Below are 18,993 nucleotides of genomic sequence, written 5' to 3' on the forward strand. Positions count from 1 at the left end.
TGCGACCGTTGGATCATGTATGACCTGTACTTTTCACCTAACCGTGTCTCACAAATACACGTTTGTTAATGGAACTGATGCTATAGGGTGACCGGTAGCTCGTGTCCTAATTTATTTTCCCAAGTTCTTGTGCTGCTTCTAGTTTTCCCAGCATGGACATTGTACCATCATGCACGTTCACGTGCATACGTCTGCCTGCCTGTCAGTCACTTCCTTCCGTGGTATAACTTCCGGGAAGAGACCTGTGGTGTCCAGGGCACACTGTGTGCTTTTAGCTGGTTGGCAGGTGTAACTTGAAGCCATGTCCACTGTCTAGTGTACAGTCTGGGGTGTGGCAGGTGAGAGGCTGGCTACTCCCTGCTCGTCACCCCTCGAAGCTTTGTCTGAATTTGGGCAGTGCCATCCTGGCCTGTCTGTCTCCCTCCTGGGGATGTTTTGTTACGACTCTTCTGCCTGGTACGGAAACGTGGCTTGTACCAGGACCATCGCAGTGTGGGTGGGTGCATGGTCAGTGTCCCTAGAGCTTGGAGGGTCTCGGTGGTGCTGGAACCGACCGCCCCTTGCCTGACACCATCCCCTCCCTTCTGCCACAGCTTTCCGGGCTCTTCTGCAGATTCGGGCGGTGAGGAAGAAGCCAGGAGCCTTGTCCCCTGTCTCCTTCAGCCCCGTTCTGGCCCAGAGCATGGATCATGATGAACACTCTGTAAGTGCCTCTTTCTTCCTATGCTGGGTGGTGGAGAGAGGCAGGGGTCTGGAGGAAGCCCCCGCCCACTGTGCAGGGCCTGACAGGCATCCAGATGCTTCCAGGGCCTGCCTTCGTGTTGGGACAGTGTCCGGCTCTTGGCAGGGCTGGGTTTATCAGGTGGCCAGAAGGAGACCACCTGGGCCTGCACTTGGGGCAGTAGCAGGCCAGCACCCAGACGTCCGGCCAGCACCTCCACCTGCTGGCTCTCTGGGCTTCTGTCCTCGTCTGCCCAGCAGGACCCCACAGGTGGCTGTGAGGCTGAGTGGGGTGATCCAGGCCGGGCCCAGTGAGCTTCAGCTACAGGATTGCTGGCCATGTCAGGTGCCCCATCGCTGAATTTGAGCCACGGTGTCTGTCACCATTGTCCCACCAAGCCAGGAAGCCAGGGGCACTCCGTGGGTCTTGGGAAGTAAGGTCTCCTTCAAAGGATGGCTGGGACACACCCTCTGCATGTTCCCTGGCCACCTCTCCCCAGCCTGGGTGCCCAGGAGGGCACCTCAGCAATTGTCCACTGCCCTTGCTCCCTGAGAAACCGTGAGGTGGACCTCGCTGCAGGCAGACGAGGGGAATCTTATCTCTGGCTTTAGGGACCTCAAGAGAGAGATGGGCCGAGACGTGGAGAGATAGAGAGACAGAGAGATATATACGCAGAGACAGTGACACAGAGACACAGACAGGGAGGGAGAGACACAAATGCAGAGAGACGTGGAGAGGCAGAGAGGTCAGGAGACGTAGAGAGTGAGAGATGCCGACACAGGAGAGACACAGCAGGGATGCAGGTAAAAGGCAGCTACTTGGAGATAGACAGACAGGGAGCAAGAGATGGAAAGAGATAAGGAGAGAGATAACAGACAGAGACGGGGATGGAGGTAGAAAGGAAAGAGTGAGGTGGACAGATGGGAGAGGAGGAAGCAGGAAGCACGCTGGCAGGCCTCGAGCTCCCAGGTCCCAGCTGGCTGCGAGTGTCGTCAGCTGTGAGTCTGTTTTCTTGGCTCTCCACTGAGGTGTTTTGGACCCAGAGATTCTTAGAGGTCCGGCCAACTCTCTGAAAAGAAGAGAGGACCCAAGCCCTCCCTGGTTGGTACACCCACAAGATGGGCTCCTGCGCTGGGCTGGTGGGTGTGATGTGTTCGGCCCACACGGTGTTTCTGAAAATTGGGCCAACATTTAAAAGTGTAAATTTCCCTTAAAACTCAGATTTCTGGCTTCTCTTTCAAAATCTGAAGATGTGGTCTCGCAGCTGGAGCAGAGGCAAGGCTGCCCCTGGGGGGCAAGGGTGGGTCCCCGGCACCCCAGGCAACCACACTGTCTGTTTTGCCTGTCTGGCCGTCAGCATCAGGGCTTATGGCTCGGAAACCAGGCCCCCTGGTGTTTTTAACAGCGGGCTCAATTAGGAACACTGCATACTTTCCCCAACAATGCATTTTTGGGGGAGGGGAACAGCATTTAGGTGTGATTTGCCCCGAGGAAGAAAGGACTCTGACTACTTCACAGAGGGGTGGCTGCTCAGGTTGTGGGATTTTAGTGTCGCTTGTTTGCTCCCCTTTTTTTGCCCTGGTGTCTGAGGGGCAGGCTTTGTTTGTCCCTCCCGTTTGTCCCTCTCATCCTGAGAACCGAGACGCCGCCCACAGCGCAGGGCAGGCTGGGGCTTGGATGGTAACCCAGCGCCTTCCTCTCCAGAGGGTTAAGATCATCAAATAAATGGGTTCCTGTTGTCTACCACATTCTCTGTGCAAGCAATTTCCATGTAGTGCCAGAGAGAGCCCAAATGAGGCATTTTCTCCACTGAGTCCGTTAAGATCACTGCAGAGTGGGGTGATCTTAGAATCTGCAGAGTGCAGATTTGGGGCTCATTTTTCTCCCCAACCATGTTAGGACTTAGATGTTGGTGATGAGTTTATGAGGCCAGGCCAAGCCTCCTGGGGGTACCTGGGGCCTTGGGGTCCCTTCCCTATGCCCAGTCTAACTCACTTGTGGGGAGCAGCTGGCCGTCTCACACCACCCTGCCCAGGACCTGCTGCCCAAGGGGACCCAGACTGTGGGTGGGCTCTGGGGATGGGCTCCTGGGAGCTGCATCGGTGTACAGGCCCCGCCCAGCCAGGCCCCTGAGGCCAGACCTGCACTTGGCAAGGTCCCTGCGACTCACACGTACACTTTCGGTTTGCGAAGCACTGGCTCACGGTGCTCATAGAAGCCAGCAGACCAGGCAGGCCCCATCCAGGCAGCTCCAGGGCCGGACAGGGGGTGGTAGTTGTAAAATGTCTGATTTTTATCTTGACAGTGTCCCTTTAAAAAATCAAAGTCGCACCCCGCCTCACTGGCCAGCAAGAAACCTAAAAGGGAAACTGTAAGTGTGTTTGGCCCTGTGGCCACATCTCTGCCCTTTGCCCTGATTATTAAACCAATGCCAAGTACGGGAAGTCATTTTTACCTCAGGCTGACGCGTTTGGTTAACTTAATCTGTCAAATCCACTCTCCCCAGTCCCGGCGTCCCTGCCCAGGAAGGGAGTTTTGTGGAACAAGCAAAGCTCAAGGTCTGTCGGCAAAAAGCCAGTCTCGCGGGTCCCGCTGCTGGGCGACATACGGCCTCCAGCCGCCCCTTCCCGCCAGCTCTGCTTCCGCCCATGGTCCCCATTGCCCTCGTTTCCCTTTTTTTTCTTGCTGGCAGTGGAATGATGTTGGAGGTGGAACTAACGTGGCTGCTAGATTTTGCAAACAGCACTCCTGGCGCTTGCTTGTCATCCTGCACCCCCTGCCCTCTGCCTCTTGGGTTTGGCTGAGGACTTGGTTTTCTTGCATTTTCCCTACACCTCAGGAAGCAGGCTGGGTGCCAGACAGTGTGTGGCAGCTGGGCTGGGTCTCTGCTGAACCCCGGGTCTCCTTGGTAAAGCATAGAGGTGGAAGTCACTAGACAGCCAGCCTAGAGAGAGGTGTTTTCCTTTTAGAGGGACGAGGGGGTTCAGAATAATTATTACCTTTAAATTGAAGGCAGGTCGGGTGTACATACAGGGCACCACCAGAAACCCGCGGGTGCGTGCTGAGGGCAGGAGGCCCCCATCTCGGCTCCTCTGCCTCCCCTGTGGTCCCAGGGCTGCTCTGCCCCTCCCTGAAACGCAGCCCCGCCTTCCCGCAGATCTGACGGGCAGGTGCAGGGGGGTTCACGTACGGAGCACTTGGAGCATTTGCCCTTCTCGTTATCTAATGAGAGTGAGGGCAGGTGGCCGCCTCGCCCTGCAGGGGCCCAGCAGTGACATCCTCCAGCACCTGGGCATCTCCCTTCTCCCTTCACCTTTAACCCTAAAGCAAGACTCAGCCTGTTGATATAATCTGCTCCCAGCAAGGGGGAAACAGTGGTTCTGAACCAGGGGACCCATTACAACAAGCACCCAGAGCATACATCACCGCTTGGCTGGCCGCCCTCTCCAGGTCCACAGAGGATCTTGAGTTGGTTCAGGTGCCTGTGTCGGGCAGGGCTCCCTGGGGAACCAGGTCCTTCCTGGTCTAGAACACACGTGGTTCCCACTGGTTTCTCTTGCCTCTGGCATGGCTTTGCTCTCCGCCTGCTCCGGAGTTCTGTCTCTCACTAACCCCTTTCTCACTCTCCACCCCCTGCCAGGCAGGAACAGAAAGCCAGGTAGGGGCTGGCCGAGGCTGGGGGTGGGGCGCCTCTTCCAGATGTCCTCTCTACCTTCATCCTGGGCATTGAGTGGGGCGTTTGGGTGTCCAAGGCTGTGGGCAGCAGCTGATGGCCGAGGGAGCCCTGGGCAGGACGTCTGACGCTGCTCTGGCGTTCTTGGCGCCTCTCTGAGGGAGGGGGGGATTTAAGTCCCTGGAAGGGGGATTGGACAGGAGATGGTCAGAAAGCAGGTTCTGGGGAGCAGAACATCCCTGGGGCACACGCCCAGGGCAGTGCGCAGGGGGCGGGGAGTCTGGCAAGCCTGTCCCTCACCTGCTCTCGTCCCTGCAGAGCTCTGACAGCATCCCACCTGGCTACGAGCCCATCTCCCTGCTCGAGGCCCTCAACGGCCTTCGAGCCATCTCCCCGGCCATCCCCTCGGCCCCCCTTTATGAAGAGATCACCTACTCCGGCATCTCCGACGGCCTATCGCAGGCCAGCTGTCCACTTGCTGGGCTCGATCGAATCATGGAAAGCAGCCACCAGAAGGGCACTCCTCGGAGCAAATCCCCTGACAGGTAAGGCCGGCGCCAGGGTTCCTTCCAGGGCAGGGAGTCTGGGAACCCACCCTGCCTGCTCTGTGGCCCAGGAAGAGGGAGATGTATGCCAGTGACAAAAAGTACAAAAGAGGTTTATTTGTAGCTTTAAATAATTGGAACACGTTTTGTTTGGTGGTTTGCCAGAAAGACTCCCAAGACCAGTAGCGGGTTAAGCTCGTGGCTCAGGTTGATCGCAGCAAAGGCAACAGGAGAAAAATGCATCATCGGAGGCCAGAGACACCAGGATCCTTCCTGTCTCAGGCCACAGGGGAGCAGCAAACCACAGGAGTGTGTGCAGTGTCTCGGCCCAGGGGAGCTATTCGAGCTCCGGGGTTCCAGGACTATCTGGGAATCAGTCACGTGGGCACTTCCTGCTGTGTGACCCGTGATGGCCCCAGAAAGCAGGCGACATCTCCCACCTTGTTTATGCCGGAGGAGCTGGAGGGCAGGGCCCACGCTCCGGGCGATCAGAGAGGATCATCACCACTGACATGAGGGACCCTCGGGTCCCCAGCTCCTTGGGGATAGTCACAGCATCATCGCAGGCCCAGCCGGGAAGCCAGGGGCCGGCCCAGGGTCCACCGTGCTTCCCTTGGACATTTGCGAGGCCCAGGCGACCAGCCCTGCTGTGCTGGCTTTGCTCCCCCGTGTGCTGGTTTTTTATTAGAAAAGTATAAAGACACAGATTCTGTAAAGCTGCAGCCCCTGTGACTTAAACACATGTGGCAGAATCACTTCAGAGATACAGCAAGAAACATGGGGGTCTCTCCTGCTTCCCACGCCCAGCTCTCTACCCCACGGAGAGACCATCACGGGCCTGTCCTGGAAATAGAAGGCTGTGTTCAGGCCTGTGCCAGCGCTCAGGTGGCTAGCCTCCGGTCTGGCTGGCCGTTGCACTGGCTGGCATTCTGCTGACGTGCACACCTCCCCAGGTGTGTCTGCTCCGTGGACTCTGGCACACGTCTGCAAGCTCACCCCCACGTGGGCTTGGCGTTTCTTGTCCACTAGTCCTCCACCCCCTCTCCTCTGTCCCCAGCACCCTGCGGTCCCCGTCATCCCCCATCCACGAAGAGGATGAGGAGAAGGTCTCCCAAGACTCGGAAGCTCCGCCCCTGCCAAGCGGAGCCGGGCTGGTGCTGAGCAGCTCCCCAGAGGTGAGTCCCACCTGAGATCTGAGTCCCCACTGCCCACCTGTTGGCCTCCCAGAACTGTGCCCCAGGCCACTCTGCTACTCTGCCACTCTCCCCTCAGTGGCCTTGGCCCAGCTGTGACTTCCCCCAGCCTCAGTTTCCTCGTGTGTGGGTGGGCGCTGGCAAAGGGGCTGTGTGTGAGGGACCCGCAGATGCTGGCGTGTCCTGGCCTGGCCTGGCCTGGCGCTGCAGCTCGCCCTGTGCTCCCCCTGGTCACCTGCAGCCAGCACCTGCCCCGGGTCAGCACCGCAGCTCTAGGCTCATTTTCCCTTGTTTCTTAGAGTTTCCTCACAGAGGAGGTTGACGAGACGTCGTCACTCAAGCAAGGTAAGCCCTCTCTTTCCTGAGAGGTGCGGTTCTGGCACTCTGCCTGGGAGGGCTGGAGGCCTCCAGCTCGGCTCTCCTCGAGGTTTTCTGAGAGCGTGCTCGGTGCTCGGTGCCCTCCTGGGAACCACACACACGTTTACTGCACGATGTCCCAGAGGACAGCCCTGAGCCACTCCTGGTTTTCCTCCCTCCGTCCAGTGTGGGCGGTAGCAGTCATTTTGTTTCCCTCCTAGATCACTCTGCATGCCATCAGCTCTCCACGCATGTCCTCCTGTACAGCCGCCCATCCTGGCCTTGGGCTCTGCCCATCCCTGGGGGTTGGAGTCCTTCCGGTGCCTGGCCCGAGATCTCTGTGTGGGCCCCAGGCTTGGCACAGCTGATGGCCATGGTGTGGGCCAGGGCGTGGGCTCAGGGCACAGCCAGCCCTGCCCCTGTCTGTCCAAGTCTCCCGTTGGCGGGGAGACCTGTACCTCTCTTGACTGGTTGGTCTAGCGCATAGCAGCCCGCGGGGTCAGGTCCCAGCTGCCACTCAGATGCACTGGGCTCTGAGTTGGGGGTGACCTGCCTGACCTCACGGTGGTTGTGGGACATAATGTCCCTCTGCTGCCCTGGTCATTACTCCGCAGTGTTAGATGGATGAGGCCCAGGGTTGGGGTTGGGGGAGGCCAAGGCCCTTTTGTTTAGAGGTAACAGAGCCGGGAGGTGGCCCTGGCTGGCTGGCTCCCAAGCCTGTAGTGTGGTAACAGCCCCCAAATAACCTGCAGCTGCTCTGTTGCTGTGACCCCTCCTTGCTAGGTGTCCCCTGGCCAGTATTGTGGGGACTCGTGTTCCTCCCAGGCGCAGCCCTCCCCGCACATGGGTGGGGCCCATCTGTCGGCTGCTGTGCTGGGGCTCTTGGTCTCGGGTGTGAGTGTGGGTGCTCAGGGCCGGGTGCCTGGGTTAGGGCTGTTTGTCGCTGGAGGCACGGTGCCATCCCTTCTGCCCCTTCGCCTGTCGGGCCTTGGCTCCCCCACCTCCCTCGGGGTTGGTCTCTTCCTGCCCGGCACAGTGCATGTCGGGACCAGCTGGCCCTCTGCAGGCCCCTTTCTGCAGAGGGGACGACACCCTGGGCAGCACTGAGAATAGTGTGGGTCCAGGGCTGAGAGCTGATGTGTGAGAGGGACGGCCACACGCAGGGCCCCCCACTGGAGGATCTGCAGGACCCGCTGCGGGCGCATGTGGGCCGAGGGCTGTAGCCCCACCTGCTCATCCGGAAAGATAAACAGAAGACACTTACATCTGTTTCCATTTCACCTTGTGTTTTAAATGTGGGCATGTAATATTTTTATGATAAAAATGAAGCAAAAGACCCATGCTGGGGGGTGGGAGAGAAGGAGAGAGAGGAACAGGAAACGTCTGCCTCTGGGGTCCGGAGAGCGCATGGGGGAGTGTGGTGGGTTCTGGCCAGAGCCCGGGCCCACAGTGGCTGCAGCACCCTCAGGGACAAAAGATGGGTTCCTGGGGCTCTCTGCCAGAGGTACAGCTGGATCCACCCCTGCCTCTGGGTCCCTGACCTGTCCCTTCCTCTGCAGGAAGCAGAGTGCCCTCCATCGAGAATGTCCTGCAGGATGGCAGCCCTGAGCCCTGCGGCTGCAGCCACCCTGGCCCACCTGCCGACATCTACCTGCCAGGTAACAGCACTCAGCCCCCAGTGGGCTCTGGGGGCATTCTGAGCCTGGGGCGGTGCCGTGGCTGTCCCCAAGGAGCTGGGGACCTGCTGGGCCTGGGGCGGTGCCGTGACTGTCCCCAAGGAGCTGGGGACCTGCTGGGCCTGGGGCGGTGCCGTGGTTGTCTGCCTGAGGCTGGGGCCCTTTCACTGAGCTGTCGGGAGCCACGCCTGCCCCTGGCTCTGAGTCCACCCCCCTTTCATTGACCCCAAAGCACGGCCAAGTGCAGGGTCCACAGTCCCCTCTGCTACGGCGCCCGGCTCTTTGGCCTGTGCCTGAGACCCCTGTGCACCCCAGAGCCAGCTCAGCCTCAGGAAGGCGGGAAGGGCTGTGTGTTTGGGGACATGGTCCTCCTCCCCATCCATCTCCTGCTCAGGGCCAGGCAGGTCTGGTCCCACTGCCATTGCCATATCTTCCTTCAACCCTGGCCCTGGCAGGCTTCGGCCTCTGCCCCAGGGAGTTAGGAACAAAACCACCGGCCTGCCTCAGGCCTGACATGGCCACCAGCTCTCCACCCCTGCCTGGCCGAGGTCCCGGGTGAAGCAGTGCATCCCAGGCTTGAGTGTGGGAGAGCAGGCTGGGGCGCCGGGTGTCAACAAGGCATAGGCAGCAGGAGGGGTCCTAGTTCTCCTCCCCCCATTTCCGAGGCCTCCACCCAGGGTCCTGTGGCCTCGGCTTCTCTGCGCCTCTGGGCCGAGATCCTTAGCTTCAAGTCCGGGGCTCCCGACGGGGTGGGAGTGGGGGTTCTCCGACGCTCGTCCGGCGGGCGCCTGCAGGGACTCCAGCTGAGGTTCTGGAATCAAGATGAATAGTCCCGCTGCCCCTCAGAGAGCCTGGCTCCTGCCACATGGCTGTGGAGTCCCTTCACCCCCTGCCTGCCCTTGGGGCCACTGTTGTCTGGTCCACCGTGCCCTGGCCTGGGCATTGGGGGCTGTGACATGCTTTGGTTTGGAAAGGGCCTCTCGTCCCTACGCCACCCTCTGGACGAGCAGCGGCCTATGCAGACAGGGTCACCGGTGTGAGGAAGCAGGGCAGCCACTGGTTCACTGGCACATAGGGCCTGCCCATAGGGACACCTACGGGCAAAAACCATGTGCACTTTCGAGTAACACAGAATTCTAGTAAGTTCTTTCAGAGGACTTCAGGTATTTCGTTATGATTAAAACTTGGGGAGAGGGCCCAGGAGAGGAACTCGGCTCCCTGGAGTACGAGTCCTGACCCCACAGGGTGGCCATGCTCTGGCCCCCTGGGGCAGTAAGGGGCACATTGTCCCCACACAGCCTCTGCAGTGCCACCCTTCAACCCCTGAGTGGCCCACAGAGTGCCTAGGGGTCTGTAGGGTCAGGACAGGACACAGCCTCTGGGCTCGGCCCACGAGTGAGACTAGGACCTCTGGTTTTCGAGCCCCCAACCCCCCAGGCAAGTGTTGGGCCTGTAGCTCCACGTGTGGAGTGGGAGGCAGTGGGCTGTGGAGGTGGGAGAGGAGAGGCCGGAGTCTGCATCCGGGCCTGACTGACAGCAGGGTGGGCAGCGTCCTGCTCCTGGGCCCAGGCCCCAGCGTGGCTCTGCACCCTGCCCGTTCTGCAGAGGGGAGGTGGGCGCTGTTAGCGTCCTGTGTCTGCTCCTGCACAGCACCTCTGATTGCAGCCAGGGCGGGGCAGGGGTCCTCACGGATGTGCACGCCTTGGTGCGCGTGTACGTGTCGTCTTCCAGTCATGTGCCGTCACCTTCTGTTCTGCTCCTGGCTTTTTCACTTAGTGGAGAGCCTGAACATCTTTCATACCTGTGCATGTTTCAGAACGTGAGCACGCACACACGGGTGTCTTCATTCTTTATAACAACTGCACAGCCGTTCCCCAGATGGATGGAGCCTGATTTAGTGAACCTGAGTATCCCGTGTCGATGGGAAAAAAGGACGTTGGGGGGAAATCTATGAGTGGTGGAGACCTAGATTCCAGGTGTCCCAGCAGCCCTGTAGGCCCTTCCTGGCCTCCACCTTCCCCCTGGGCCCAGCCCTGCCGGCCCCCAGCCCTGCATGCGCTAGAATTGGGCCCAGTGCTGTTTCTCAGGAAACATTTTCAGCCTGTCCTTCCTTTGTTCCAGCACATTCGTTTGTGTGGGCATTTCCTTTCCAGCCCCCTCCCCTCTCAGGGCAGCTTGTCCTAAAGCCAGTGCATCTGCTGTGGAATGTGCTGGTCTGTCTGAGCCTTGCTAACCAAGCTTCCGTCTCTCTCCCCCTCTGCACAGGCCGGGGGCCCGACTCCTGCTCTGTTGGTATAGAGGAGTAAGCTGGTATGTGATCACCCTCATACGCGTGGTGGGGTGGCTCCGAGGGGCATCTTTGCAGGGGGCTGGAGAGAGACCCCCCCCAGCTGCCTCTCCCTCTCCTGCTTCCTCCATGGGGGTTCCTTTCCATTTCCCGGGCTTCTTCCACATCCGTGTTTCCCCCCGGGGCCTGGGTTCCGAATCCAGAGCTCTCCCAACACTGCCACACCTTTGCCCTGAAGAGGTGGTCCTGGGGTTCTGACGCTGCCTTCGGGGCCAGCAGTTTCTTTCATCGGGACCAGGTGGCCTCGTTAGGCTCTTCCAGCCCTGGGACCCAGCCGTAGCTGAGACCCCACCATTGCTGCTACTAACCTGTCCCCCACCCACCTCTGGAACCTTCCCAACACCAGGACTCTGGTGTCAGTCCGTGAGGCGGCCATGTGAGGTTGACTCCCCACCTGACAGGGAGGTGCCCAAGCCGTTGCTTCACAGAAGGCAGGCCATACGTGTTGGAGACCCCTTCCCCCTCCTTCATGTGACATGAGCGGCTCTGGGCAGTCTGGTGATAGAGAAACTGGTGGCTTTGGTAGCCCAGGGTTTCCCAGACGTGTGTGGCGTGGAGCGCTCCAGCGGGACCCCTGGCCCTTCCTGGACACGCCCGGGGCTGGAATCCAGCCTTCCTCCTGGTCAGCTGTCCTAAGCCAGGCTGCAGTGTCTGTCCACTGGCTGCTCTGATGTTCCCACGTAAACCTCTTGTCCCCATCACACGTCCCCTCTGATAAATCTTACCCTCTATTGAAATGGGCCCGACATATTTATAAAGTTGGCCCTGGCCTCTGCAGTGGAAGACGTTGAATGTTGTGATTCAGGTAAAATTTCCAGCAGTAGGATTGCGGGCTGCATGGCAGAGCTGGCGTCCTGCACGTAGCCACAGCTACTAAGAAAATAGTCCCCTCACCTGAGGGTCTGTGTCACAGGTGACTGGAGGCTGAAGCACTGCTTGGTTTGCTCTTAGAAGACGCCCCATAGAGCCCACGTCGGGTAGGCCGCAGGCGGCTGTGTGCAGGTCCTTCCCTGCTGCGGCGCTGGCTCAGGGCTCCCCACACCGGCACCTGGGGGGTAGGCCCGGTCCAGGGACAGATACCTCACGGCACGGGGGAGGTGACAGTGTGGAAAGAGCAGAGCAGGCCTCTGAGGAGGGCGGGCGGCTCCTGGAGCTGCTCTGAGTCCACTGGCCTCCTCCTGGGGCTGACCACGCCCCAACCTCATCCGGTCAGGAAGCTCTGCGGACAGTGTTTGCTGAGATCCCAGGAGCACGGGTCGTGCGAGGGCAGGAGCCCTGGGGGTCAGCAGCCCAAGGTGCCCTGTTCAGTCCTGGGGCCAAAGCTCTGTTGGCTGACATCCTGGGTGATCTATAGGGATAACCAGGCACGTCGCCTAGACTGGAGTCCCCAGGCCCGCTGTGTAGCCTGCCACAGACACACTTACGCAGTGCTGGGTGGCCCTGCCCTCTGGGTCTCACCATTGGTGGGAACCCAGAGCCTGGCGGGTAAAGGGAGCAGATGAAGCTGGACGACTTGGTGACACCTGACCCTCCTCCCTCTGCTCCCACCTGCAGGATGGTCCACCTCCATGGAGACGCCCCGCAGCCTCCTCACCACTGGTCCCACCTGGCCTCCACTTGGTGGCCCCAGTCCCAGCCCCAGGGTTACCGAGCTGACCCCACTCTGAGAGCCTGGCCAACCCGGCAGCACGGAGCCCACAGCTCCTCAGACTTTGCCAAGGGGCCACCCGGACTCCAAGCCCTCCTGTCTGCACGCCCTTCGTAGCCACTACTCCAAGGGGCTGTGCGACCCTTGACAGAAGAGCACAGTGGACTGTCCCCTCTGACACATCCCTTTTTCTATGGTCGCTGTATTTGTAAATGGTACAAGATGAAGGACAGCTCCTTTCTGTTCTGGGCACTGAGCTCTGGGGTTTCCCCAAATGCCTTGTTGGCTGAGCAGCCCAAGCTGGGGGCTGGCCACCCACCCACGTGTGCCCGGATTGGCCTCGCCCAGCACCCCAGCCAGCCGGAGGTTGACACCCTAGAACTCAGAAAACTGGTAGGAGAAGATTTATTGGTGGGTGAAGTGCTGTCTCCACCCAAGGTGTTATTGGGGGGCTGTCGGGGGAGGAAAGGCAGCGGGGTCGGAGTCAGGTCGATGAAGGAAAGAAACAGTGCCTCTCCCCACCCCCATGTGCGTGGCCTGGCTGGCGCTGCTGCTTTGTGCCCTCGGTTGCTTCCCCGGCCCTGCTCAAGCTCTTTGGTGCAGGGCCACCTCCCACAGCTCGCAGCCCTTCCCCATGGCCCTGCCCTCTGGGCAGCCGTGGCGTCCACACGTGAGGCCAGGGGCTAGGTCTGCGTCTGCCCCAGGGAGCAGGTGCACAGCTGTTGGCAGTGGTTGGCCTGCTGGCCCCTCTCCAAGCTCTGCATCTTCTCAGAGATGGCTTTGCCCACGTTCTCAGACTCCCATCAGGCGGAGAGGCTTCCGCCTGGCCAGCGGCGTTGCCGTCCACCTGACCCGGGAGGGGCCTGAATGACTTCTCTGCTCCCTCTTTTCCATTTTAAACATCACTTTGTGTTTCTGTTTGATTTTTTCTGTCTGGGACTCGTGGTGGGACCTGCCTTGGGGAGGAGGGTCCCATCTGAGGTGACCTCATCTTTTTTATGGGACCAAACTTCCTGGGGAACAGAAAGACAGATGGGGTGCAAGCCCTTGTGTAGCTGGGCATGAGCTGCTCCTAGCAGGGACCTTGGCCTGGTGGGTAGGGGTGTGTGGCTCCCTGTGGGGCCACCACTTTGGGGCCCGGGGTTGGAGGTATGCAGAGGTACGCCTTGTGACCATCTGCCCTGGGAAGGATGGTTCTGGGGTGGCCCGCAGCCATCCCCAGAGCATCTGCATAGCCAGGGGCTTCGTCCAGTGGGGTCCTCAGTCTCCCTCCGGTTGGGCCTATCAGCAGAGTGCTTCCTTTGTACAACTGTCAGGCCACCTGCCCCGGCTGCGTGCATCCCCGCCTCCCCTCCCCTACTGCCCGTGTGCTCCTGGGTGCACACGTGCCACTGCATGCTCACACACAGGCTGGCCGTCTCCCTCCCCTCGCTCTCGTCACCTGCCAGCGCCCTGGCCTCTCGCCATTGGTCTTGGTGCCGGTATTCTGAAGATTCTGAAGGACAGGATTGCAGACTGCTCTGGCTTGGACTTACATGTGCTATCATTTGATGTATTCTGATTGGCCGGTTTTTGTTCATTTTTACTGTATATTTATAGTAATAAAATCATGCAGCAATATCCTGTCCACTCCTTTCTCCTCATACAGCACCGAGGAACCTCATCTGTTTCTTGGTCCGGAGGCAGGACAGCTAAGTAGCTAGTGGTGGCTTCGACACCTTGACTGCAGTGCGAGTGCAGGTTTGTGGCTGCAGCCTGTCTCCTCATGTGTAAGACAGTGAGATCTGACTCCAGGAAGGGGTGAGGACCACATGAGCCACCATGTGTGATGGCCCACCATGTGCTGGGTTTGGCCCTCGTGCTGATTCTTGGGTTGGAATGAAGGGTCCCTAGGGACTCTGATCAATCTTCTGAGCAGGTGGAGGAGGAGCCCAGGGCCTCCATGTGTGCGAGACACTGCTGTAGTCTGCATTGCTGATGCATCTCACAGATGTTTCCAGAGCACCTACTGTGTGCCAGCAGAAGGCAAGGTCCAGGCCAGTTAGACTGCACAAGTAGATCCACGTCTTCCCAGGATTGGTTACCATTAGGAAGAGAATCAGCAGGTGACAAGATGGAGTCACATGGGGGACTTAATTTAACCCGTACTCAGGGAGGGCTATTCTGAGGAGACATGTCAGCTGCATCCTGAAGGATGGCGAAGGAGCTGGCCCTGGAAGAGCGCCCCAGGCAGCTGGCACAGCAAGTGCAAAGGCCCAGAGACAGGAGTGACCCTAGTTGTGTCCACTGAGTGGAAAGAAGTGCGAGTGGCTGGAGTGTTGGAATTCAAGGATGTCGTGCAGACACTGCAAGACCTTGTAGGGGCAGTTAGAGTTTTATTCAAAGAACAATCAGCGGTTTTTAAGCAGGGGAGTGACTCATGCCAGCTGTCATGTGGAAAGGATTAGAGGGGCAGTAGGGAAAAGCTGATGTCCCAGAATGCCCAGCTCCTTTGCAAACACAGTTCCCAGTATGCTTCCATGGGCCCCTTCTTTGACTCATTTGCTCGAGAGGAACCGCTGTTTTTGGCTGGCCAAGGGAGACCTGCCACCGTGTTGTACTTGGGTTTGGCATGGTCCCAGTGTGAGCAGAAGGGTCAGTGTCTGATGGGTTCTTGCATGGACTACACTGGATCTCCCTCCTTATTTCCCCCAAACAGACACACCACCTTAATTAATGTCTGGTGTCAGGGAGGGGTTGGTCGTGGGGTGCCATTTCTCCGTGACCCCTGACCCCCACTGGCCCTGGGCTAGGGTCATGCATGCCTTGCAACCTGGAGACAGGGCCCTCTCTGGATGGGCCCTTTCCCTCGCTAACGTCTCCCCTTTAGACAGTTACTAGTTGTGGGATCTGTCCTCTCCCTGCCAGCTGCAGCTGCCCCTCTGAGCCCTGACCCTGGCAGAGGGCCACAGGGGGAGAGAGCCTCTCTCTTTGGGTCCTTATTCCTCACATTGCCTGGCAGAACACACTAAAGACCAAACGTATGAGTGAGTTTCTGGTGGTTCCCACCAAACGTTGCCTGCCCTCAGCCCCTACTCTCCTTCCCGGTGCCACAGAGTTTGCCCTCACCGCATGGCTCTCTTGAGGCTATGCCCAGGGCACCCATCCTGAGTTCCTTCACTCAGCAAATCCATGCCCACCATGGGGAGGAAAATGGAGCTTGGGCCAGCTGGTGGAGTGAGTGGCAGCAGGACTCGGGAGACCCAGCAACTGCCTTCTGCACAAACAGGGTAAGTACCTGAGGCAGAAGGCGGCAGGTTTTTGCTGTGGACACTAGGTCGGAGACAGGGTGGGAATCTAGGGTAGGAATCTGGCTCTGTCACCAACTATGGAGTGCCTTTAGGCAAGTCTGCTTCTCTGAGCCCAGGGTCCTCTTTGGAAAATTGGGGAGGACCCAGCACCTGACATATATGTTGCCTGACTTGGAGAATACTTGGGGCGCTTGGCTGTGTAGCTCCCAGCCGAGGACGTAAGTTACTTTGGCCCTAGCTGACTCGGTGAAGGAAGCCTTGCCATCCATCCCCAGTCTAAGGCTGAGCGTGGTGGACTCGAGTGCTTAACAGGTGATGGGCGCCCAGGACTGTGGGGCGGGCGTGCATGCAGACAAGCGTTGTGCCCTCTGGTCGCAGGGCTCAAATGAGTCCTCTTGGGGAAGGCAAGAGGTTCCCGCGCGCCCAGGGAGGCCCTGGGGCAAGGCCTGCGACTAGGTCCAGCCGGGGGCAACGTGATCGTTGGGAATCCCGCGGGCCGCACGCCTGAAGCCCCAGAAGTCGAGGAGGGCTGGCGCGTTGCATCCTGGGCGTTGTGGTTCTCGAGGGCCATGGGCGGGGCCGCCGCCCGGGGTGCGCGGCTATTGGGTGCTGGATGGGGCGCGTGCGGCTTCTGCCTTTGCACACGCCCTTTGCGCCTCTCAACGAGGCATTGGAGCGCCGCGATGGACTCCGCCCCGATGCGGGCCAGCGATTGGCGGGTGGGTAGGGCCCAGAGGCGCAGCTGCCCGCGTATTGGCTGGGCGCAGCAGGGTCGGGCCCGCGCACGCACTTAGGGGGAGGTGCTGGGACCGCGGGGGCAGTGCCAAGATGTCGGCAGCGGTCCCGGAGCTGAAGCAGATCAGCCGGGTGGAGGCGATGCGCCTGGGGCCGGGTTGGAGCCACTCGTGCCACGCCATGTTGTACGCCGCCAACCCCGGGCAGCTCTTCGGCCGCATCCCCATGCGCTTCTCTGTGCTGGTGAGGACGCGGGAGGGCGGGCGGGGGCCGGGCGCCCCTCGGACCCGCGCCCGTGACCCGGAGATCCCTTGCAGATGCAGATGCGCTTCGACGGGCTGCTGGGCTTCCCCGGGGGCTTTGTGGACCGGCGCTTCTGGTCGCTGGAGGACGGACTGAACCGGGTGCTTGGCCTGGGCCTGGGCTGCCTTCGCCTCACCGAGGCCGACTACCTGAGCTCGCACCTGACCGAGGGCCCGCACCGCGTCGTGGCGCACCTGTACGCGCGGCAGCTGACGCTGGAGCAGCTGCACGCCGTGGAGATTAGCGCGGTGCACTCGCGCGACCATGGCCTGGAGGTGGGGCCGCCGCCCGGGCCCCGCCCCCCACCCCGGGGTTTGGCTCTGGCCACGCGGAAGGCACCGATGGGTAACACGTCCCCCTGAGGGTCCTCTGGCGGGGATGGGTGGGGTGTCACTAAATGCAGCAGCGGGGTGGGGAGTGACCTAGGGTGCGGGTGGGGCTGGGGCTCCCTCGGGGCTGTGTTCCATCTGCCTTGCTGCCTGCCATTGCCAATCCTGGGAGTGGGGAGTGGGATTGGTTGGGGGATGGGATGGAGCGGGACCTGCTCGAGGAGGTGGGAAATTGAAGAGCAGAAAGGGGAACTTGTGCTGGGAGGGAAGGAGGTTGGTACCTCACGGTGGGGAGGTTGAGGGCTCTTGTGGGTTTTATGGTCTGGAAGCGCTGCGAGTGACACTTGGTTCGTTTGGGCTTCACTGGCTGGACGGGGAGCATGGGGTGTGGACTGCCAGTGGATTGGGGGCTGGGACTTGGGGATGCAGAATTTTGAGACGTGCATGGGGCGGGTGGCCTTGAAACCTGCTTGGGGAGGAGAGGGGCTGCACTGCTCCAAAGAGCTGGCTTCTGCCTTACCAGACCCTTCTTGGGTTTCCTATTGTCCTTGGCCACCGGACTCCCCTGGCCTGGCAGCTCAGACGCCCCTCCTGCCTGGTCTGGGCCATCAGTGTGGGGCCTGGCCCCAACCCTGGTCTCCTCTGTGCAGGTGCTGGGGCTCGTGCGGGTCCCGCTGTACACCCAGAAGGACCGAGTTGGTGGCTTTCCCAACTTCCTGAGCAATGCCTTCATCAGCACGGCTAAGTACCAGCTCCTCTTCGCCCTCAAGGTGCTCAACATGATGCCAGAGGAGAAGCTGGCTGAGGCTGTGGCTGCAGCCACGGAGAAGCAGAAGAAGGCCCTGGAGAAGCTGCTCCCATCTTCTTCCTGAGGTTGCTGTGCTGCCTGTCTGTCGCCCTCCCCTGGCTCCGTCTGGGCCCATGGGCTGAGACTGGGCCCTGAATTCCTGTGGGAATGTCTCTTCTCGAGTGTGTCTGTGGTTTGTACCCCTTTCTGCCTGGGGCACGTGGGCATCTCATCATCTCCACTGCTCCGAGCAGTCACAGGGCCAGCTGGGACCTCAGGTTGGTCAGTGGGTGGCCTGGGGGTGCTGGGCCTGGCTCTCTTAAGCTCAGGACATTTTCACCCACCTCTGCAAGTCTCATGGGCTCCCGGAGGCCCAGGTACCCCCTGATTTTCCAAGTGGGTAGGTGCACACGCAGTGAGAAGGCGGTTTGATCTTGTGGAGGACGCCTATTACCTGGGCTGACGCCTGCGTCCTGCCCCAGCCCCATCCTAGTGTGGGTAAGAGGCTGTATTGTTCACTTTGGCTGCTGTTAGCTTGACTTCATTAGATTTCCTTTCCTGTGGTATGTGAGCTGGGGAGGCTTCAGAGCAGCTTTCCCCCACTGGGGCTTGATGCCCGAGGATACTCAGGGCCATGGGCCCAGCTGTAGGTGGAGTTGTTGGAGAGGGACAGTTAAGTGGCTCCTTTGCTTTTTTTGGTTCCAACTGCAGGCCCAGGGCTGGGCCTCTTACCACTACCTGAGGCCTTAAGGACAGGGCCAGGTCCCAAGTATGCTGGGCACTGTTTAGAGTGGAGCTGCCTCAGTCCACGTGCCTCCCATGGGGGTGCTGCCCACCTCCGTGTATTTACTTGGGACCCTGCCAGCCTCCCACCTCCCTGGGCCATCAGCTTGGTCTGGGGCCTGTGCTCAGGCCGTCCCCGTTCGTGGTCCCTGTGGCTCTGGCTGTAGCTGGTCTGAGCCTGCTGCTCTCTCCTGTGCTTTGAAAGCCTCCTTTTCTCCATTCCCAGTACGGTCTGCAGGCAGCTCCCCGGAATGGTCTGGAAACACCGGCCAAGTGTGCAGAAACAACAATAGAGCCACCACAGGCAGGAAGGTCACCACTGGCGGTCTGTGGCCCTGTGTCTGGCAAGACTCCTCAGTGAAGCTACTGGAAAGTTTCCACAGTGCCTGCCCGGCCTGGGGAGGAAAGCAGTGCTCCCAGCCCAGGCTGGCGTCTGGTCTACCTTAGAGCCTTGATGAAGCAGCCACACTGGGCATAGGCACTTCGCTGTAAATAAAAGACCTGTACCTTGTTCCTCTCTGATTTCCTGGGGGGTAGGGACGTGCTTGGCGCTCCAGGTAGCTTCTATGAATCATGGGGGCTCTGAGCAAAGGTGGCGCTAACTGC

At 60.0% G+C, this 18,993-nt stretch overlaps 2 protein-coding genes across 9 annotated transcripts in view; both read left to right on the forward strand.

The window, feature by feature from the left end:
• The window catches only part of MGRN1 (mahogunin ring finger 1), a 47,477-nt gene extending 33,697 nt beyond the window's left edge, over positions 1-13,780 (forward strand). For 2 of the 6 annotated variants that reach the window (XM_033101933.1, XM_033101939.1), the window contains exons 11-17: positions 594-703; positions 3,027-3,092; positions 4,713-4,939; positions 5,997-6,114; positions 6,432-6,477; positions 8,049-8,147; positions 12,067-13,780. In XM_033101933.1, the coding sequence (XP_032957824.1) occupies positions 594-703; positions 3,027-3,092; positions 4,713-4,939; positions 5,997-6,114; positions 6,432-6,477; positions 8,049-8,147; positions 12,067-12,179 (779 nt within the window). In that variant the 3' untranslated portion in view covers positions 12,180-13,780. Of the gene's footprint in view, positions 1-593; positions 704-3,026; positions 3,093-3,227; positions 4,482-4,712; positions 4,940-5,996; positions 6,115-6,431; positions 6,478-8,048; positions 8,148-10,430; positions 10,476-12,066 lie in introns of those variants that run through there. The other 4 variants (XM_033101936.1, XM_033101937.1, XM_033101935.1 and 1 more) reach the window with 4 other exon arrangements.
• Positions 13,781-13,916: 136 nt separating this feature from the next.
• Positions 13,917-18,898, forward strand: NUDT16L1 (nudix hydrolase 16 like 1). 3 transcript variants are annotated; one of them, XM_033101941.1, is made up of 4 exons: positions 15,831-16,428; positions 16,503-16,763; positions 17,468-17,690; positions 18,614-18,898. In XM_033101941.1, the coding sequence occupies exons 1-3, from the start codon at positions 16,279-16,281 to the stop codon at positions 17,687-17,689; spliced, it is 633 nt and encodes a 210-aa protein (XP_032957832.1). In that variant the 5' UTR covers positions 15,831-16,278; the 3' UTR covers position 17,690; positions 18,614-18,898. The 3 variants fall into 3 exon arrangements, with proteins under 3 accessions (XP_032957831.1, XP_032957833.1, XP_032957832.1); XM_033101940.1 differs by having other exon boundaries at positions 13,917-16,428; positions 17,468-18,898; XM_033101942.1 differs by lacking the exon at positions 18,614-18,898 and having other exon boundaries at positions 13,917-16,428; positions 16,503-16,833; positions 17,468-17,704.
• The last annotated feature ends 95 nt before the right edge of the window (positions 18,899-18,993 follow it).

The sequence above is a fragment of the Rhinolophus ferrumequinum genome, assembly GCF_004115265.2.
Source record: "Rhinolophus ferrumequinum isolate MPI-CBG mRhiFer1 chromosome 15 unlocalized genomic scaffold, mRhiFer1_v1.p scaffold_54_arrow_ctg1_1, whole genome shotgun sequence".
Taxonomy (NCBI): Eukaryota; Metazoa; Chordata; class Mammalia; order Chiroptera; family Rhinolophidae; genus Rhinolophus; species Rhinolophus ferrumequinum.

Excerpts from the sequence above, each read along its gene's own strand:
- NUDT16L1 (XM_033101940.1), top strand. The coding sequence starts at position 16,279 with ATGTCGGCAGCGGTCCCGGAGCTGAAGCAGATCAGCCGGGTGGAGGCG. Across the intron at positions 16,429-16,502 it reads CCATGCGCTTCTCTGTGCTG|ATGCAGATGCGCTTCGACGG; the intron begins GTGAGGACGCGG and ends GATCCCTTGCAG. Across the intron at positions 16,764-17,467 it reads CGCGCGACCATGGCCTGGAG|GTGCTGGGGCTCGTGCGGGT; the intron begins GTGGGGCCGCCG and ends TCCTCTGTGCAG.